Source organism: Perna viridis, chromosome 4 (genome assembly GCF_037379345.1).
Source record: "Perna viridis isolate PV_CMFRI_1.1 ecotype Kerala chromosome 4, ASM3737934v1, whole genome shotgun sequence".
In the NCBI taxonomy this organism is placed as follows: domain Eukaryota; kingdom Metazoa; phylum Mollusca; class Bivalvia; order Mytilida; family Mytilidae; genus Perna; species Perna viridis.
Window position 1 is genome coordinate 36,472,675 of NC_142448.1, and position 19,310 is coordinate 36,491,984.

Genomic DNA, 19,310 nt, shown 5'->3' on the forward strand with positions numbered 1-19,310 from the left:
GTGAACTATTTTTGTCTGAACCAATGAGCTCTTTTGCAGTTTTATAAATTGTTTACTAAGTTCCCCTATAATGGAAACCCTTATTCAAGCAGTGTAGCACTTCGTGTGGTCACATATTGAAACTTATATACAATTTTATGGATATACAAATATATTTTTTTTAAATTCGGAAATTGCCATACAGCGAGATAGAGAAATACTTATCAAATTTAATGATGTATGATTCACACAAGGAAACAAATGCTATAATCGCTCATTTTGCGACGGGTTTGTGCGTTTAAATATGATAAAAATATTTCAAGTTTGTGGATTTGTTCCATTGATTGATATAATAGGTAGGTATGATTAGAAGTTAAATGATTTGAGATAATTTTTTTGTTTTGATTTTGGAAAATGAAAATTTTAAAATGTATCATTGTAGTCACATTTGGCTAAGCATTCAACAATTATTATTCGACGTTCAGTTAAATTCGTCTACAAATTATTTATTTATTCAGGAAAAGCAAGTTGCAAATAGTCAGAAAACAGTTGATGATTGACTATTGCATTTACAAACTTGAATAGGTTCAGCTGAAATTAATTTACCTTACATCTTCCCTAACAAATGTCACGAACAATTTTCCTTTGTAATTCAAAGACAAATCAATACCTATTATTTGATATTCCTAAACTTCACCTATTACATCCAAATTCTCATTTATAAAAGGCTTTTGCATGTCGCAGAGATTGAGGACCTCAAGGCAAAAAAACGTGAATGTTGTTTCCAAAACTCTCAATTCACGCCGCATTGGAATAGGGAGGTATAGCACGCTGTTAAACCTAGATTTAACCCATTATTTTGTGCCTGTACCAAATCAGGACCAGTGCGGTACCAGCTGCTCCGGTGTCGTAATATCTATTTTTCCAGATTTATTTTGGATTTGATTATGAATCAGACTAGTTTGCGGTAATTTTGTTGTTAACCTCACTCAAATATAGTCCTTCCAGTCACGTCATAACGGGAAATTCAAACTATCGAAAACGAATTTCTCCGTAACGTCCTTTCTATAACTAAGTACTGGATTCGTAACTCCACAATAATCTATACAAGCAACGCTGCATAGCTGGATCTGCAAAATGTACCACAAAACCTCTTTCAAAATTGATCTTTTTTTATACTTACAGCTATCAAAGGAAACCCTCAGTTCAAGATTATTATCAGAATACAATAGCATTAAAGCCTATGATTTTTCAACTTTATTTATTTTTCCCCATACTCAGTTAAAATTCCGCCTAAAAACATCGTTATTAATCAAAACAGACAGTACGATTCAAATATGAAGTTCTTTGCTAGAGATTCCTTATACTTCCAAATATACCGAAGAAAATGTTTTTTTTATTACGCTGGTATTGTTTATCGACAACATATTTGTCCAGTGTGGTTGGCGTACAACAAACAGTCGGCAGTCCAATGGGAATAAATGCACTCCTCTACTTCCTGACCTATTCCGTCACCGATTCCGTCACTCTTTTGAGTCTGACTTTATACCTGATCTGATGAACAAAAAAAAAAACACCAATAATCTAGAACCATTATTCTCAGTTTCCGCTATATAAATGACATATTATCGTTGAATAATCCAAGTCTCGGGGTGTGATAAATCGCACCTACCCCAAAGAACTTGAGATAAAGGATACTACAGACACTGTAAAGTCAGTCAAATCTTGACGGACACTTAGAGGTCGATGGTAAAGGACAGCTATTGACCAAACTATATGACAAACTTGATGACTTGTCATTCTGTATTGTCAATTTTCCTGTCATCTGTTGCAACATCCCTTCAGCATTTCCGTATGGAGTTTTCAAACACAAAGTTATGCCAGAGCTTGTTGTAACTATACAGACCTTCTGTATCGCGCTAGACTTCTTACAATTAGGCTTCCGGAGAAGGGTTTTGTTGCTACAAGATTGACGTCATCACTACAGAGGTTCTTTGTCGTAATCACGAACTCGTGGATCGTTACGAAAACCACGAAACTGATTTATTCAACGTGTCACCGTTTTCCTTTGCTCTTTCGACTACTCTGGACTTGACTTTTTATGAGCAACTCGGTGGGAATTTCTTGTTACATAACCTAGAGAAGCACATAACGATTACCGTACCGGTGCACATGATCCATGCTCCCATTTTAGTGGAGTTTGAGTTGCTCGATTAATTTTGTTACTTTGTATGTATTATTTTGGTTACCCTATGTTCTTTGTTGTGTGTGCCTGTTTTCCATGTCTGGTCTTTGTCCCTGGATTACATTCTTTTGACTTTCGCTACAATCTTGGTTTTGCCAGATTTATTTTGTACTTGATTATGAATCAGACTAGTTTGCGGCAATTTTGTTGTTACCCTCACTCAAATATAGTCCTTCCAGTCACGTCATAACGGAAAATTAAAACTATCGAAAACGAATTTCTCCGTAACGTCCTTTCTATAACTAAGTACTGGATTCCTAAACTCCACAATAATCTATACAAACAACGCTGCATAGCTGGATCTGCAAAATGTACCACAAAACCTCTTTCAAAATTGATCTTTTTTATACTTACAGCTATCAAAGGAAACCCTCAGTTCAAGATTATTATTAGAATACAATAGCATTAAAGCCTATGATTTTTCAACTTTATTTATTTTTCCCCATACTCAATTAAAATTCCGCCTAAAAACATCGTTATTAATCAAAACAGACAGTACGATTCAAATATGAAGTTCTTTGCTAGAGATTCCTTATACTTCCAAATATACCGAAGAAAATGTTTTTTGGATTACGCTGGTATTGTTTATCGACAACATATTTGTCCAGTGTGGTTGGCGTACAACAAACAGTCGGCAATCCAATGGGAATAAATGCACTCCTCTACTTCCTGACCTATTCCGTCACCGATTCCATCACTCTTATGAGTCTGATTTTATACCTGATCTGATGAAAAAAAAAAAAACACCAATAATCTAGAACCATTATTCTCAGTTTCCGCTATATAAATGACATATTATCGTTGAATAATCCAAGTCTCGGGGTGTGATAAATCGCACCTACCCCAAAGAACTTGAGATAAAGGATACTACAGACACTGTAAAGTCAGTCAAATCTTGACGGACACTTAGAGGTCGATGGTAAAGGACAGCTATTGACCAAACTATATGACAAACTTGATGACTTTTCATTCTGTATTGTCAATTTTCCTGTCATCTGTTGCAACATCCCTTCAGCATTTCCGTATGGAGTTTTCAAACACAAAGTTATGCCAAAGCTTGTCGTAACTATACAGACCTTCTGTATCGCGCTAGACTTCTTACAATTAGGCTTCCGGAGAAGGGTTTTGTTGCTACAAGATTGACGTCATCACTACAGAGGTTCTTTGTCGTAATCACGAACTCGTGGATCGTTACGAAAACCACGAAACTGATTTATTCAACGTGTCACCGTTTTCCTTTGCTCTTTCGACTACTCTGGACTTGACTTTTTATGAGCAACTCGGTGGGAATTTCTTGTTACATAACCTAGAGAAGCACATAACGATTACCGTACCGGTGCACATGATCCATGCTCCCATTTTAGTGGAGTTTGAGTTGCTCGATTAATTTTGTTACTTTGTATGTATTATTTTGGTTACCCTATGTTCTTTGTTGTGTGTGCCTGTTTTCCATGTCTGGTCTTTGTCCCTGGATTACATTCTTTTGACTTTCGCTACAATCTTGGTTTTGCCAGATTTATTTTGTACTTGATTATGAATCAGACTAGTTTGCGGCAATTTTGTTGTTACCCTCACTCAAATATAGTCCTTCCAGTCACGTCATAACGGAAAATTAAAACTATCGAAAACGAATTTCTCCGTAACGTCCTTTCTATAACTAAGTACTGGATTCCTAAACTCCACAATAATCTATACAAACAACGCTGCATAGCTGGATCTGCAAAATGTACCACAAAACCTCTTTCAAAATTGATCTTTTTTATACTTACAGCTATCAAAGGAAACCCTCAGTTCAAGATTATTATTAGAATACAATAGCATTAAAGCCTATGATTTTTCAACTTTATTTATTTTTCCCCATACTCAATTAAAATTCCGCCTAAAAACATCGTTATTAATCAAAACAGACAGTACGATTCAAATATGAAGTTCTTTGCTAGAGATTCCTTATACTTCCAAATATACCGAAGAAAATGTTTTTTGGATTACGCTGGTATTGTTTATCGACAACATATTTGTCCAGTGTGGTTGGCGTACAACAAACAGTCGGCAATCCAATGGGAATAAATGCACTCCTCTACTTCCTGACCTATTCCGTCACCGATTCCATCACTCTTATGAGTCTGATTTTATACCTGATCTGATGAAAAAAAAAAACACCAATAATCTAGAACCATTATTCTCAGTTTCCGCTATATAAATGACATATTATCGTTGAATAATCCAAGTCTCGGGGTGTGATAAATCGCACCTACCCCAAAGAACTTGAGATAAAGGATACTACAGACACTGTAAAGTCAGTCAAATCTTGACGGACACTTAGAGGTCGATGGTAAAGGACAGCTATTGACCAAACTATATGACAAACTTGATGACTTTTCATTCTGTATTGTCAATTTTCCTGTCATCTGTTGCAACATCCCTTCAGCATTTCCGTATGGAGTTTTCAAACACAAAGTTATGCCAAAGCTTGTCGTAACTATACAGACCTTCTGTATCGCGCTAGACTTCTTACAATTAGGCTTCCGGAGAAGGGTTTTGTTGCTACAAGATTGACGTCATCACTACAGAGGTTCTTTGTCGTAATCACGAACTCGTGGATCGTTACGAAAACCACGAAACTGATTTATTCAACGTGTCACCGTTTTCCTTTGCTCTTTCGACTACTCTGGACTTGACTTTTTATGAGCAACTCGGTGGGAATTTCTTGTTACATAACCTAGAGAAGCACATAACGATTACCGTACCGGTGCACATGATCTATGCTCCCATTTTAGCGGAGTTTGAGTTGCTCGTTTACTTTTGTTACTTTGTATGTATTATTTTGGTTACTCTATGTTCTTTGTTGTGTGTGCCTGTTTTCCATGTCTGGTCTTTGTCCCTGGATTACATTCTTTTGATTTTCGCTCGAATCTTGGTTTTCTAGATTTCTCTTTCAAATACAAATGTTTAGCTAAGCTTTCTAATGAGCCAAACTAATGCATATCTAAACTTATTCGCGTAATACGAAATTAAAGACGTTTTTTATTGATGTGCGACTTCCTTATAAGCATATCGGAAATCCAATTTTATGTAATTGTGTTAAATTCTGACTATGAAAATCACCAGACGTCATCATGATAACCGCAGAATAATAATTTTTAATGGTACTCAACTGAAAATATCAAGGCATTTTTACTGAAGCATAAATACTCTAGAGGTTTTGAAACTGAAAATAAAATGTCAATTTTAGAGATTTGTTTTGGGTAGTATACATATTTTGTTCATTTTACTCCAAAGTCCTACATGTTACCGCAATTTCTGTGGTAGGGTTGGAAACATTTGGCTATTTGGTGATATCTATATATGCAAGATTACTTGGTTCTGTAGACAGATGAAGTAAGACGGATAAAAACACAGAATTCGAATTTTGCCTCAACAATGCAGAGATAGTGCAAAATAAAAATGTAAAATGCTTCAGTTTACTTTTTGCCGACAAAATGATTCATAACTGGGAGGTATAAGGATTATTGAATATCATATTTTAGTTGATCTGTTGGAGGTGTACGGGTGTTTTCTCCGTCCACGTACTAAAACGACTTATACTTTTTCAGCTTCTCTTTATCTTGGGTTACCTGCGACTGACTGGAAAACAGGTTATACTGTTTGTACTTTAGCAAAAAAAAACGCATATTGATGAAAGTGCAGACCTCTCAAACATAACTCAAATACTAAACACCCAAACAAACAAACGACATGCCTGGACAGGAACAAGAGTCAAGTATTCTAAATGGACAGTATTTATTGGTAAGATCAAGTGCATTATTAATGTTGAATGAAAATGTTGATTTAAGTGTACTTTCAATTTTAAAAAAAATCGATAGACAATAGGAAATCTTTAATGTTGCATTCAAATGCAAGAACATAAACCGTCATGGTTAGTTTTGTAATTTGGTATTTACTTTCATCAATTTCATTTTTACAAATTTTCTTTATTTATACTATTTTCCACTGTGTAACGTAGATATGAAAATCCGAAGATGATACATACTTGTTATTTTTAAAAAAAAAACAAAAACATTAATATTAATGTTTTTGAATGTCTATAATACTAAAGAAAAAATACACAAATAATCCTATATGTGTAGGTTGTACATCTAAGAAGTGGCAAAGAACAATATCAGCATCATTAGATGGATGTGTTTTCTATTGTTCGGATAAATCGTTTTTTGCTTACGAGGTTTGTCTTATCTTTATTTAATGCACTTTATTTTAAGTACTTTAATTTTGCATTCATAAATTTGGTTCTGATTTTTGTTCTTTTTTGTAGTAACAAATACGTACATTAGGCATTACGTGTCAAGCATTGATGACGAATAAACATATTTAATTTCTCTTAACTGCGCCCATTGGAAAGACGATTTGTAGACAAACCTACATATAATTAAACAAAACATAGCAAAATGTTAAAAATGCTTTAACTTATGTTAGAAATTATTTAAATAAAGAAAGGATATGATCTGAATGTCTGTGAACAAAATATGATGTAGTATATGGTTTCAGAATAAGGATTGCATTTGCTTGAATACAAAACCAACAGTGGATTACAGACTGAAAGACTGCAAACAAACTTGTAAAAATGATTCATCAGAGTTTGCATGTTCAGAAGGAGGATCTACAATGATTTTTGAATATGTCAAAAGTAGGTGTTGTTCATTGTTTTAGAAGATAAGTAAAAAGACTTAAATGTGATAATGTCAAAAACAGTCTATAACTTTGAATAAACTAAAGTGCTTAATTTGGTGTTGTTAAGGTCTTTCAAAGTCAAATATTCAAAGAACAAGAAGGGCACAAGTGTGCAGGATTGTTGGTCATTTTAGTGTCTAAATATCTTAGAATGTGTACGCTTACCATACAGTTACTTTTTTCGTCCAACAGATCTCTATTTTTTTAATTTTCAGTCGATGATCTGGTTCCTTCAACGAAATATATAGAAAAGGAATGCATTGCTAGGGACAGAGAAGATAAAAGCAAATATATAGTAAAGGATTGCAATGATAAACTGGGCTATGTCTGCACATCCACACAACGTATGTTCTTTGTCAGATGATAAATTATTTTTTATAGATTGCATTTATGTGTTACCAACACATGTCATTTTTTTCCCATTTGAAAAAATACATCACTTAATTTGTTAGGTAAAACACCAGTATGATCAGATCTTTTTGTTATATCTTATTCACAAGTTTCATCAATGTCTGTTCAAGAACTTTGAAGTCTCCACGGTATATGTTTCACCTTTTTAGCTGAAATTGGTCCAACGAACTGGTATGGCTATCAAAACGAATGTCGACAGAAAGGCTACCACATTATTCCAAGAAATCTGACCTATACTCAACAAGCTAGCAAATTTTACTGGACATCGATATTTCGGACACACTTGACTATGGAAGGTATTAGTTATTATATTAGTTTTTATTTTTTTTTCGATTTTTTTAGATATTATTCATGTTGACAATCTGTGTCTTCTAGGCGGGATGGCAAGAATACCGATTAAATGTAAAAATGTAACCTTAACTCATACGTTATGTCAGAGCTTGCCGAAACTACGCATACTTTTTGTATCGCGCTAGAACTCTCACAAATAGGCTTCTGGAACAGGGTTATGTTGCTACAAAATTGAAGTCATCACTACAGACGTTTTATGGTCGTCATCATGAGCTCGTGGATCGTTATGACGTATCCATCAGCACCATGCAAACTGATTTATTCAACGGGTCATAGTTTATCATTCTTCGTTTGTCTACCACGGACTTGACTTTTATGAGCAACTCGGCGGGTGTTTCTAGAAAAGCAGAGGACGCTTACCCTACCGGTGAACCTGGTCCACGCTCCAAGTGTTTACTGGGGTCCGAGTTGCTCATTTACTTCTGTTACTTTGTATGTATGATTTTAGTTACTTCATATTCTTTGTTGTGTATGTCTGTTTTTCCATGTCTGGTCTTTGTCCCTGGATTACATTCTTTTGATTACCACTATAACCTTGGTTCCCTTGATTACTCTTTAAATAGTTTAAATTAAGATTAGACTGAAAGACAATCGTGTTCTTCAATGAAATCTGTTGAAAACTTCAACAATGTGAAATGACAGACAGGAAAGAAAACTCTTAGAATCAAATCATCGCTGGTGGCTAAAATTCAAAATGCAATTTTAAACACCCGCTTAGAATGACATAAAGTCAAGTTTATGTATGGTATCTATAGCTTAAATGTCTATTTTGTCTTACACAATCCACTGATTGTAAGAATTTACCAAAAACAATTTAGTGAAACCCAATTAATTTTAATAATACCTCAGATTATTTCAGTTTCTAGGCTTACATGTACTGAAAATGTAAGTTAATCCACTAAAACGACCTTTTGATAAAACTTTGTGTTTAAAATGTGCTACACTAAATTTAAAAAGATTAACGGGCTGTTACAACATTAACATGTGGGAATGACGTCTAAAAGTATTGTTTCTGTGCATAGTATATTGATTTCCTATGACGAAAGGATGTTAACACGCGTTTTTTTGTCCGATCTGGACATTTGAGACTAAAGCTTCAACAAACTTGGTATTTTGTCAATTAGGTCTTGATATAATAGCTTTTTATGATAGGAATACTAAGTTGCTAAAGCATGTGACCAAAATCTCCTTAAAAAAGACATTACGAAACTAAGGATTCATTTCAGGATCAATTTTGATATAGACCTAATGTAGCCCTATTTTTATCTGTTGATGAAAATATACATACTCATTGTATGTATGTAAGCCGAAAACTGATGACTTTATTTTTGCCAAACCAATAAAGTGAAGTAAGATTCCCAAAACAATCACAATAAAATATTCTTACATTTTATCCTAGTTTTGGCAAGTGCGTATTAGTTTCTTTATTTTTTCCAAACTTTTAAAGGACGAGTATCCCTGGTAATAAACAGATGGAAGTATCGGCACTAGTGTTACATAGTACATGACCCATTCTTTATCTGTATTGTTTTAATGATATTCAAAGAATGTTACACTATTTTGGAAAAACAAGGTTGTTCCAGTTAACACTTGTAAATATCAAATTGTCAACTGCCTGCTCTCAAACCATATTTTATCGTATATATAGAGATATTACTTAGCACCAATTTCTAATTTTCGTAATTTTCTGATCCGTAATAATACCGTTATTGTGTTTCGGAACTTTTGAAAAGCGGACAACGTATAAATGGATGTAAATAATGTAACAGTACCAAATCAGTTTGAACAAAATAACATGTTACCCGAAAAATATATATCATTCAGAAAGTTTTTAACAAATAAAAACATAAGTTATTATCTACAAATGTATTTGTTTGGTTTGATTTTAACAGTTGTCAATACACATAATGCCAATAAGCCTTCAACTTACGAATTACTGTCATATCTTCAATATCATATCAACCTACAAAACATAAAAATACAGAGTAAGAATGTGAAATATTATACCTTTTTCAGATCAATCTGTTGAATTTGGGGATTGCAAAGGCATTGTAATGACATCAAATGAATCATTTCAAGTAGAAAACTGTTCGACAAAGTTACCCTTCCTATGCAAAGAGGCATGTCGTCCGATGAAATCTAGGAACAATGGTGATAAAAACGAGTTTCCACGTTTCCTCACACTGCCAATCTCGGGTATGTTATCACACTCGATAACCAATTTGATATAGCTACAAATAAGAGGTTCTATTGGCCATTTTTCGTCAGCTAAGTTATTACAAGCTCTAGCGTTAAAATAATTAAGCTCCGTATAATTTAAAGTGTTTTGTATTCCAATGCTGTCAAAAATGTCCTTTTACGAATGATCGGGAAAACCAACGTTAATATTAATGGAAGAAAAGTGATGCATTCAATTTATAAACAAAATAGATACAAAAAACCCGTATTTAATGCAAATATTAACCCTTTCCTTATATGAATTTCACCCAAGACTGCAGCTTTTATGTAGTTACATGATCCTGGACAGAAAAATGATTGTTTATGACTTTTCAATTCAAAACCAAATTGAAACAAACAATTGCCATGCTATAATGAAAATAAATGATTCAAAAAGGAATTTGGAAGAACCAAACATAATTCTTCATTACTGACTCAATCATACTGCTCACTTGTGATTTGAATTTCTTTTAGGATGCTTCAGTTTTAATACTTGTAGTCCCTTTTTTCATTTTCGTCTTTCAAAAGTCACGGGGCAAGGTTTATAAAATCAATAATTTAACTGAGAATGGCATCTTGATACAGTTTCTCAATTAAGTTCCAGTTGCACGAAGTGTCCCTTTGTATTATTAATAAATATCAATTAACAAAGTATGAACAGTTCATTCGAATGATTTGATACTTTTTTATAAATATGTTTATACACTGATCAACACTTACATGGGTCATTAACTGAGAAGCCGTAAAGTTTATCAACAAGCTTGTTATCAAATGAGTATTCAATGTTCTCTAATTCACAATAAATATTGTTTAGTATACTGTATGATCACTATATAAGTACAGTATATAACAAGTCCCGGGAACATAAATGATACAAGTCGTGTCTATCAAATCGGATTGAATATTAAATTAACGGTATTTTCTTACATATACTGATGGAAAAATGAAACTTCTTCCGAGTTTAATCATTTCAAGACTGAAAGTAAATGAATGACATCTTACAACTAACATAGTTTTAACAACAACAATAAAACCAACGAGACTTGACAATTGGTATATTTCCTCACAAGATCCATAGATCTATAATAAATCCTTAACTGAAAAAACAGCAAAGTTGTCCCGTTTTGTGTCGTAGAAAGGCTGTTCTAACTTTCAAATGCCATGCGCTTGGTTACGTTGGATCAATTTCATATAGAAGCTTTAGTTGTAAATTTTCAAAACTTCTATACTCACAACTGTCAAAGAGGGTCTGAAGTCCTTCCACAACACTTGTTACTCCCGTAGTGGTATCAATTCAATGTGGATCCTGAAAAATTCGAAAGATCTTTTGGAAACAATTAGTTCAAGACTATTATCTGAATATAATAGCATTAAAACCTATGATTTTTCAATACTGTATACTTCTATTCCCAATACTCAGTTAAAATCCCGACTTAAATACATTATAAAATGTTTTTCGAAAAAAGATGGTACACTTAGATACAAATATATAGTTCTTGTGAGAGATTCCTCGTACATTGTAAGAAATAATTCCAAATCATCTTCCAAATATACAGAGGAAGATGTTTACAAAATGCTGGAATTTTTACTCGACAAGATATTTGTCCAGTGTTGTGGACGTGTTTTTCAACAAACGGTCGGCATTCCAATTGGAACAAATTGTGCTCCTTTACTTGCTGACCTATTCCTTCACTCTTATGAGGCTGACTTTATACCTGATCTGATCAGAAAGAAAGACTATCGTTTGGCTAGATCCTTCAATTTCAGTTTCCGCTATATAGAAACTATATTTAAACAATGCTAATTTCGGTGATTTGATACATCGCATCTACCCAAAAGAACTTGAGATAAAGGATACTACAGACACTGTGAAGTCAGCCTCATATATTGACCTGCACTTTGAAATCGATAGTAAAACTTTACGACAAACGAGATGAATTTTCATTCAGAATTGTCATCTGTGGCAACATCCCTTCGGGACCTGCGTATGGAGTGTTCATATCAAAACTCATACGTTATACCAGAGCTTGCCGAAACTACGCAGACTTTTTGTATCACACTAGAACTCGAACAAATAGGCTTCTGGTACAGGATTATGTTGCTACAAGATTGAAGTCATCACTACAGAAGTTTTATGGTCGTCATAGTTTTCCTTTCCTCGTTTGTCTACCACGGACTTGACTTTTTATGAGCAACTCGGCGGGTGTTTCTAGACAAACAGAGGACGCTTACCCTACCGGTGCACCTTGTCCTTGTTCCCAGTTTTTAATGGAATCAGAGTTGCTCATTTTCTTTTGTTACTTTGTATGTATGATTTTAGTTACTTTATGTTCTTTGTTGTGTATGTCTGTTTCCATGTCGGGTCTTTGTCTCTGGATTACATTCTTTTGGTTACCGCTATAACCTTGGTTCCCTTGATTCCTCTTTTTATCATGCTTTTCAAAAAGTAATCATGGGATTCAAAATTCTAGCGGAATCAAAAGAATGTAATTCAGGGACATTTAAGGCCAGACATGATATACAGCATATTATTGAGGTCACATTGTGAGAAGTATTCAAGAAGTCTATTTAATTTTACTTGAAACTTCATTTGATTGTCCTTTCTATAGTTGACATAAATTAACAAATAAATGTTATGCAAAACTCCAGGTCAGATTAGGTCAACCGGCTTTTCACATGAAATCCATCTGTAATTTTCAATAAAGATGAATTTACCCTGCCGGTGCATCTAGCCCATGCTCCCAGTTTTAGTGGAGTCTACTTTGGTGCTTTGCACTTTTTCATTATTTGTTTATGTTTTTTTTTTTCGTTTTTCAGTAATAATATGTTCTTTGTTGTGTGTGTCTGTTTCCCATGTCTGGTTTTTGTTCCTGGATTAAATTCTTTTGATTTCCGCAAGAATCTTGGTTCCTTTGATTACTCTTTCACGTGATAATCATGGTGGATTTCAAAGAATGTCAAATTCCGTGAATTTCATGTGCAATGATTTTGCATGTGTCTGTTTAAATGAGCTGTTCTTTAGTTCTATAGGTCCAAATCCTAGATTATACATTCAAGTAGATATTACCATGTAAGCTAAAGATAACATTGTAGATAGTCTAGCTTGTTTAGTGGTCAAAAACGCTGGATCTTGTGCAAGCAATTATTCTTTCACAGCAGTACAAATTGAGTCCCGTCGCGGGAACGACCATTAAATAGCCTTCTAAATCTAACATATTTTGGAAGTTTTTATCCCCTTATATGCTTTTAATTTTACTTCTATACATTATAAAATGCCTGATACAATGAAGCAGTATGCCACTATATCTGTGTATAATGATGTTTCGTGGCCAGCTACAACCTGCCCTGTGGTACGAGGGTTGCCTCATCGTTCATTGAAGACCAATAAATGGCCTTGGGTTGATATTTTCATCCAGATAGGGTTGTTGTCTCTTTGACATATACACCATACCTACTCTCGTTATAATTATATATCATATCATGGTAACAGAACAGACTTGAAAACATTGTCTTCTTTTGTTTTTTATTGTAGTTGTGATTGCAGTAACCGTTTTAATTATAGTGTGTTTAATATCTGTGGTTATAGGGTAGGTACTTATTACATGTAGTTGTTTACAGCATCCGAGGTCACAGTTTTTACACACTTGTTAATTCAAAGTTAATATAATCAACAATGCAACACGAATCACAGTATGACACGATGATTTTGCTACATCCCATTCATCTTCGACATCATGTGTTTATAACGATTTTGAAATAATTTTATCGTTTTCATGTTTTCCTTGTTTACAAATATTTCAATGACAATCATGTCATTTTGTCGATTGTAAGCCGCCATGTGCAAAGTCAATTTCACTGAATAAATGTATTGACGAAGACAATCGTCATTCTAGATTGTTTTGGTAACTTTATTATACGGATTGAACTGTGTTTAAACTTAAAATATTCAAAATTTAATCTGTCGTTCGTACCGTTGTTGATAAATATTTTTATTATTAGATGGATATTTTTATCATTTTCCTCTATATAAACCATGTTTTACTAATTTTATGTATAATGAATCCTTATCGTGGAAAGTTACTTTTTATTTAAATGTTTTTTATTTTATTTTTATTTTATTTTGTACTATGTTCAATGCTATCATTTAAGGTGCGGGGTGTCACGATATAAATTCAAGCAGCATTTGTACACAGAATTTTTACAAACACAGTCGATGCCTGAATCTCAATACGAGTATGTTTCTAACTATGATTTTCCTGACGATATACCAGAACATATGGCCGATTCGGGATACGAGGCTCCAAATAATTCAGGATATTTAGAACCACTACGTAGGAACAATGGCGATTTGACTGGTTATATTGAACCAAATACATATTATAATAGTGGCATGTTTTGGCAGAAAGTCTTAGCCAGTGCCAAACAATCGGAGGTTCAGAAGTTTCTGAGGAAAAAAGGTTTGCAAACGTCTAAAAGGAACAAAAAAGTAAATGCTGATATAGAAGGAAATCTAGATATGAATAGCGGTTCGACCGATGCATGCTTGAATGAGATGAACCAATATTCGACCACGACAACATGTGAAGATGCAAACGACACCTATAAATCGCCATGTTCAATTGTAGAAGCTGAAAGTTAAAGACTACAGAAGACAACTTTCGAAGATACCATAGACGTCCATAAATTGTCCTGTGTCATTGAGCAAACCTAAAGCGAAATATGGCAATTTAAAGGTTGAGAGAACGACAGTGTGATTTAAACATTTTATAATTTCAATTCGTTTATTGTAAATAGAATGTAAGCACATTGTTTGAACAATGATTTTTTCTTTGGTATTATTATCACTATTGTGAAACCGAATAACAAATAAATTTTATATAAATAGAGGTGCCATATTTTATCTATTCATATGATTTTGAGACATTAAATCATTGTTTTATTTTTGTATTCATGGACAGACCATGATTTGTTCTATTCTCACCAACTGAGACGAATCTTACAGGACTAACAACCTACAGGTTGGTGTGTCTCCAAAATAACCACGTTATCATTACTCCAAACGATTTGATAACCAATACTATTTATACCGCGAGTTTCGCGTCAAGGCAATGACTTCCAAAAAGAAGTTTTTTGTATGTTTAAGACGATGTCGAATCTATGAAATCATGCTGTAGCGAGACGACCAAGGTACTTCAAGACTTAATTTCACACATTTACATTTAAATTGTAATTAAATTCATTCGACTAATAAACTTATTGTTTTAGAACCTTTATAAGTAAATCTGGATATAGGAGATAACGGTTTTGTCGTCGTTGTAGATGTAGATTTTACGATGGCAGATTGACTGCATGACTCTGCTTACCCAATCTACAAGCGTTAGATTTACGATTGACCGCTACAAATATACACATAACGATACGATTTTCTCCGATTAAATGCAACTATCAAATACATATATGTGAACATAATAGCAAAATGATGTTGACAATATTAAACAATGTTTTATCTTTTCAAAGAGATGACATTATATTATTGAAAAATCCATAGATAAGAACGGAGTTGGAACGGTACACAGGTTGTGACAACATCGATTTTTTCTTTTTGTTTCTTATGCAATATAAATTAACACTTTGATTTTGAACATGCAATGAGTCTAGCTACGTCATGACCCACATTACATCCATGTACGGACACAAAATGTTACATCAAATATAAACAGTCAATGTCTACGTTTCTGATCGGTTTGCTCTTCCTCAAGGTTAACGTTTAATTAAAACAATGCAGTCTGCAATATAATGTACTCATTATTGTTTTTTTAATTCAGAGTCCGTTTCATATAGATTTTAATTCTACATGCAGAAAACAATATCAGTTATATTAAGGAAGTAATCTATTAGGCAGGCCTTTGAACCTAGATGATGCAGATTTGTTTCCAAAATCCAGATTTTATGGAGCAATATTCTGTTTCTGAGAAAAGATTTTCATACGATTGATTTTCATAACAGCATCAGTACTTAATTACTGAATTTACTTTTTGCTGTTTTATATGGCATGTTTGTGAAAGAGAGAAATTCAGTGCGCTATTATGCCTGGATAAATCTATTATTTCCATCGGAAATGATTGTACCAAGTCAGTACCATTACAGATAATGCGAACGTTTCAGTTTTTGTCGAAATATTGCATTTTAATAAATAAGCATGTATCGATTATGTTAATCTTCACTGTGTAAATTAGACCTACAATTTGTAGATGAACGCACATCTCACCAAATTTCAGTTGCCAAAAACATAACAAAACTAAAATCCGATTTATTTATTTCGCTGTCCTCCAATCTGTTGCCGAATCCAAACAAACCTTTCACAAATGTTAAAATAGACACAGGAGCGGCTTAACAAAAAAGTCATTACTTCCAATTAATTCCCTTAAATCCATTAGTATTGTCCCCTTCATGAAAAATTTCAAATCATAGATACGTACAAAAAATTGAAACAAGTACATAAGTAGCACGAATATATCCACGGGCTTTTCGTCGCCAAATTTGCACAATAAAATTATTCAACAGAGTGTCCATTCAAACACCAGGCCGCGGTTGTCACATGAAAAACTTTGTTTTATAATACAATCCTAAAACACTTAAATATAATTTTACCAGTTTAAGGATCATTGCAGTGAAATACAATCGATTAAGAGTATTTCATCATTGAACATGTTAGAACCTCTCAGTGAAGGAATTGGCTACCTATTTCGAATATCTCTTGTATACAATATCTAACTTTAAGCAGTCGAACAGGTAGACATGATATGTTTAAGTCCAAGCAACTGAGGCGGATCTCACAGAAGTAATAGCCTATAATATGCATGCACCCAAATGATCTCATCTTAATACCAAGGTCAACTAGGAATAATTCAACATTATTTCTAACGCGTGATTGGTGCCGGGATGGTGACTTCCAATTCTAAGGTAATTGGTACCCTTCAGCCTTGGTCGAATTCTAGAAATTACGCTAACACAATATTGCTGAGGCTAAATTTTTATTAACTCAAAATAAAAGTACAATGTAGAAGTATTAATCGCTCGGGCTTTATTTTCTACAATTCACTTAAAAAGACTGCAACCTTATAGGTTTTACGATTAATCTTACAAAAGTAGCCGAGTTGTCCCTCTTCCCATTGTAGAAAACATTCTATGCGCACAGTCATGTGCTGTTTGGTGTTTTGTTAATTTTGGCTAGCCTGTACATTTTTGAGTCATCGTCAATCTCTGTCATGTAGTCTATGCTCTTAAATCATAAACCATGGAGTTTCACTTAATAACATATTTAAAGTATATTGAGGTCATTTTCTGTAAATTATTTAAGATATCTACACACGTATAAACTCCTGCTGAATTTCATGTGAACTATTTGTGTCTGCATCGATGAGCTCTTTTGCAGTTTTATAAATTGTTTACTAAGTTCCCCTATAATGGAAACACTGATTCAAGCAGTGTAGTACTTCGTGTGGTCACATATATTTATATACAATTTTATGGATATACAAATATATTTTTTAACTCAGAAATTGCCATACAGTGAGATAGAGAAATACTTATCAAATTTAATGATGTATGATTCACACAAGGAAACAAATGCTATAATCGCTCATTTTGCGACGGGTTTGTGCATTTAAATATGAACAAAATATTTCAATTTTTTGGATTTTTTCCATTGATTGATATAATAGGTAGGTATGATTAGAAGTTAAATGATTTGAGATAAGTTTTTGTTTTGATTTTGGAAAATGAAAATTTTGATATGTATCATTCTAGTCACATTTGGCTAAGCATTCAACAATTAATAATTGACGTTTAGTTAAATTCGTCTACAAATTATTCCTTTATTCTAGAAAAGAAAGGTGCAAATAGTCAGAAAAGAGTAGATGATTGACTATTGCATTTCCAAACTTGAATAGGTACAGCTGAAATTAATTTAGCTCACATCTTCCATAACAAATGTCACGAACAAATTTCCCTTGTAATTGAAAGACAAATCAATACCGATTATTTCATATTCCTAAACTTCACCTATTACATCCAAATTCTCATTTATAAAAGGCTTTTGCATGTCGCAGAGATTGAGGACCTCAAGGCAAAAAAAAACCTGAATGTTGTTTCCAAAACTCTCAATTCACGCCGCAATGGAATAGGGAGGCTTAGCACGCTGTTAAACCTAGATTTAACCCATTATTTTGTGCCTGTACCAAATCAGGATCAGTGCTGTACCAGCTGCTCCGGTGGTGTAATATCTATTTTGCCAGATTTATTTTGGACTTGATTATGAATCGGACTACTTTTCGGTAATTTTGTTGTTACCCTCACTCAAATATATTCCTTCCAGTCACGTCATAACGGGAAATTCAAACTATCGAAAACGAATCTCTCCGTAACGTCCTTTCTATAACTATGTACTGGATTCCTAAACTCCACAATAATCTATACAAACAACGCTGCATAGCTGGATCTGCAAAATGTACCACAAAACCTCTTTCAAAATTGATCTTTTTTATACTCACAGCTATCAAAGGAAACCCTCAGTTCAAGATTATTATCAGAATACAGTAGCATTAAAGCCTATGATTTTTCAACTTTATTTATTTTCCCCATACTCAGTTAAAATTCCGCCTAAAAACATCGTTGTTAATCAAAAAAGACAGTACGATTCAAATATGAAGTTCTGTGCTAGAGATTCCTTATACTTCCAAATATACCGAAGAAAATGTTTTCGAATTACGCTGGGATTGTTTATCGACAACATATTTGTCCAGTGTGGTTGGCGTACAACAAACAGTCGGCAATCCAATGGGAATAAATGCACTCCTCTACTTCCTGACTTATTCCGTCACCGATTCTGTCACTCTTATGAGGCTGACTTTATAGCTGATCTAATGAATAAAAAAGGAACACCAATAATCTAGAACCATTATTCTCAGTTTCCGCTAAATAAATGACAAATATTATCGTTCAATAATCCTAGTCTCGGGGGTGTGATAAATCGCATCTACCCCAAAGGATACTACAGACACTGTAAAGTCAGTCAAATCTTGACCTACACTTAGAGGTCGATGGTAAAGGACAGCTATTGACCAAACTATATGACAAACTTAATGACTTTTCATTCTGTATTGTCAATTTTCCTGTCATCTGTTGCAACATCCCTTCAGCATTTCGGTATGGAGTTTTCAAACACAAAGTTATGCAAGAGCTTGTGGTAACTATACAGACCTTCTGTATCGCGCTAGACTTCTTACAATTAGGCTTCTGGAAAAGGGTTTTGTTGCTACAAGATTGACGTCATCACTACGGAGGTTCTTTGTCGTAATCACGAACTCGTGGATCGTTACGA

At 33.8% G+C, this 19,310-nt stretch overlaps 1 protein-coding gene across 1 annotated transcript; it reads left to right on the forward strand.

The window, feature by feature from the left end:
• The first annotated feature begins 42 nt into the window (after window positions 1-42).
• LOC148619941 (uncharacterized) lies at window positions 43-14,814 on the forward strand. The gene is made up of 9 exons (XM_088580389.1): window positions 43-335; window positions 5,818-6,010; window positions 6,352-6,443; window positions 6,767-6,905; window positions 7,165-7,293; window positions 7,510-7,656; window positions 9,728-9,907; window positions 13,461-13,515; window positions 14,078-14,814. The coding sequence occupies exons 4-9, from the start codon at window positions 6,884-6,886 to the stop codon at window positions 14,565-14,567; spliced, it is 1,023 nt and encodes a 340-aa protein (XP_088436515.1). The 5' UTR covers window positions 43-335; window positions 5,818-6,010; window positions 6,352-6,443; window positions 6,767-6,883; the 3' UTR covers window positions 14,568-14,814.
• The last annotated feature ends 4,496 nt before the right edge of the window (window positions 14,815-19,310 follow it).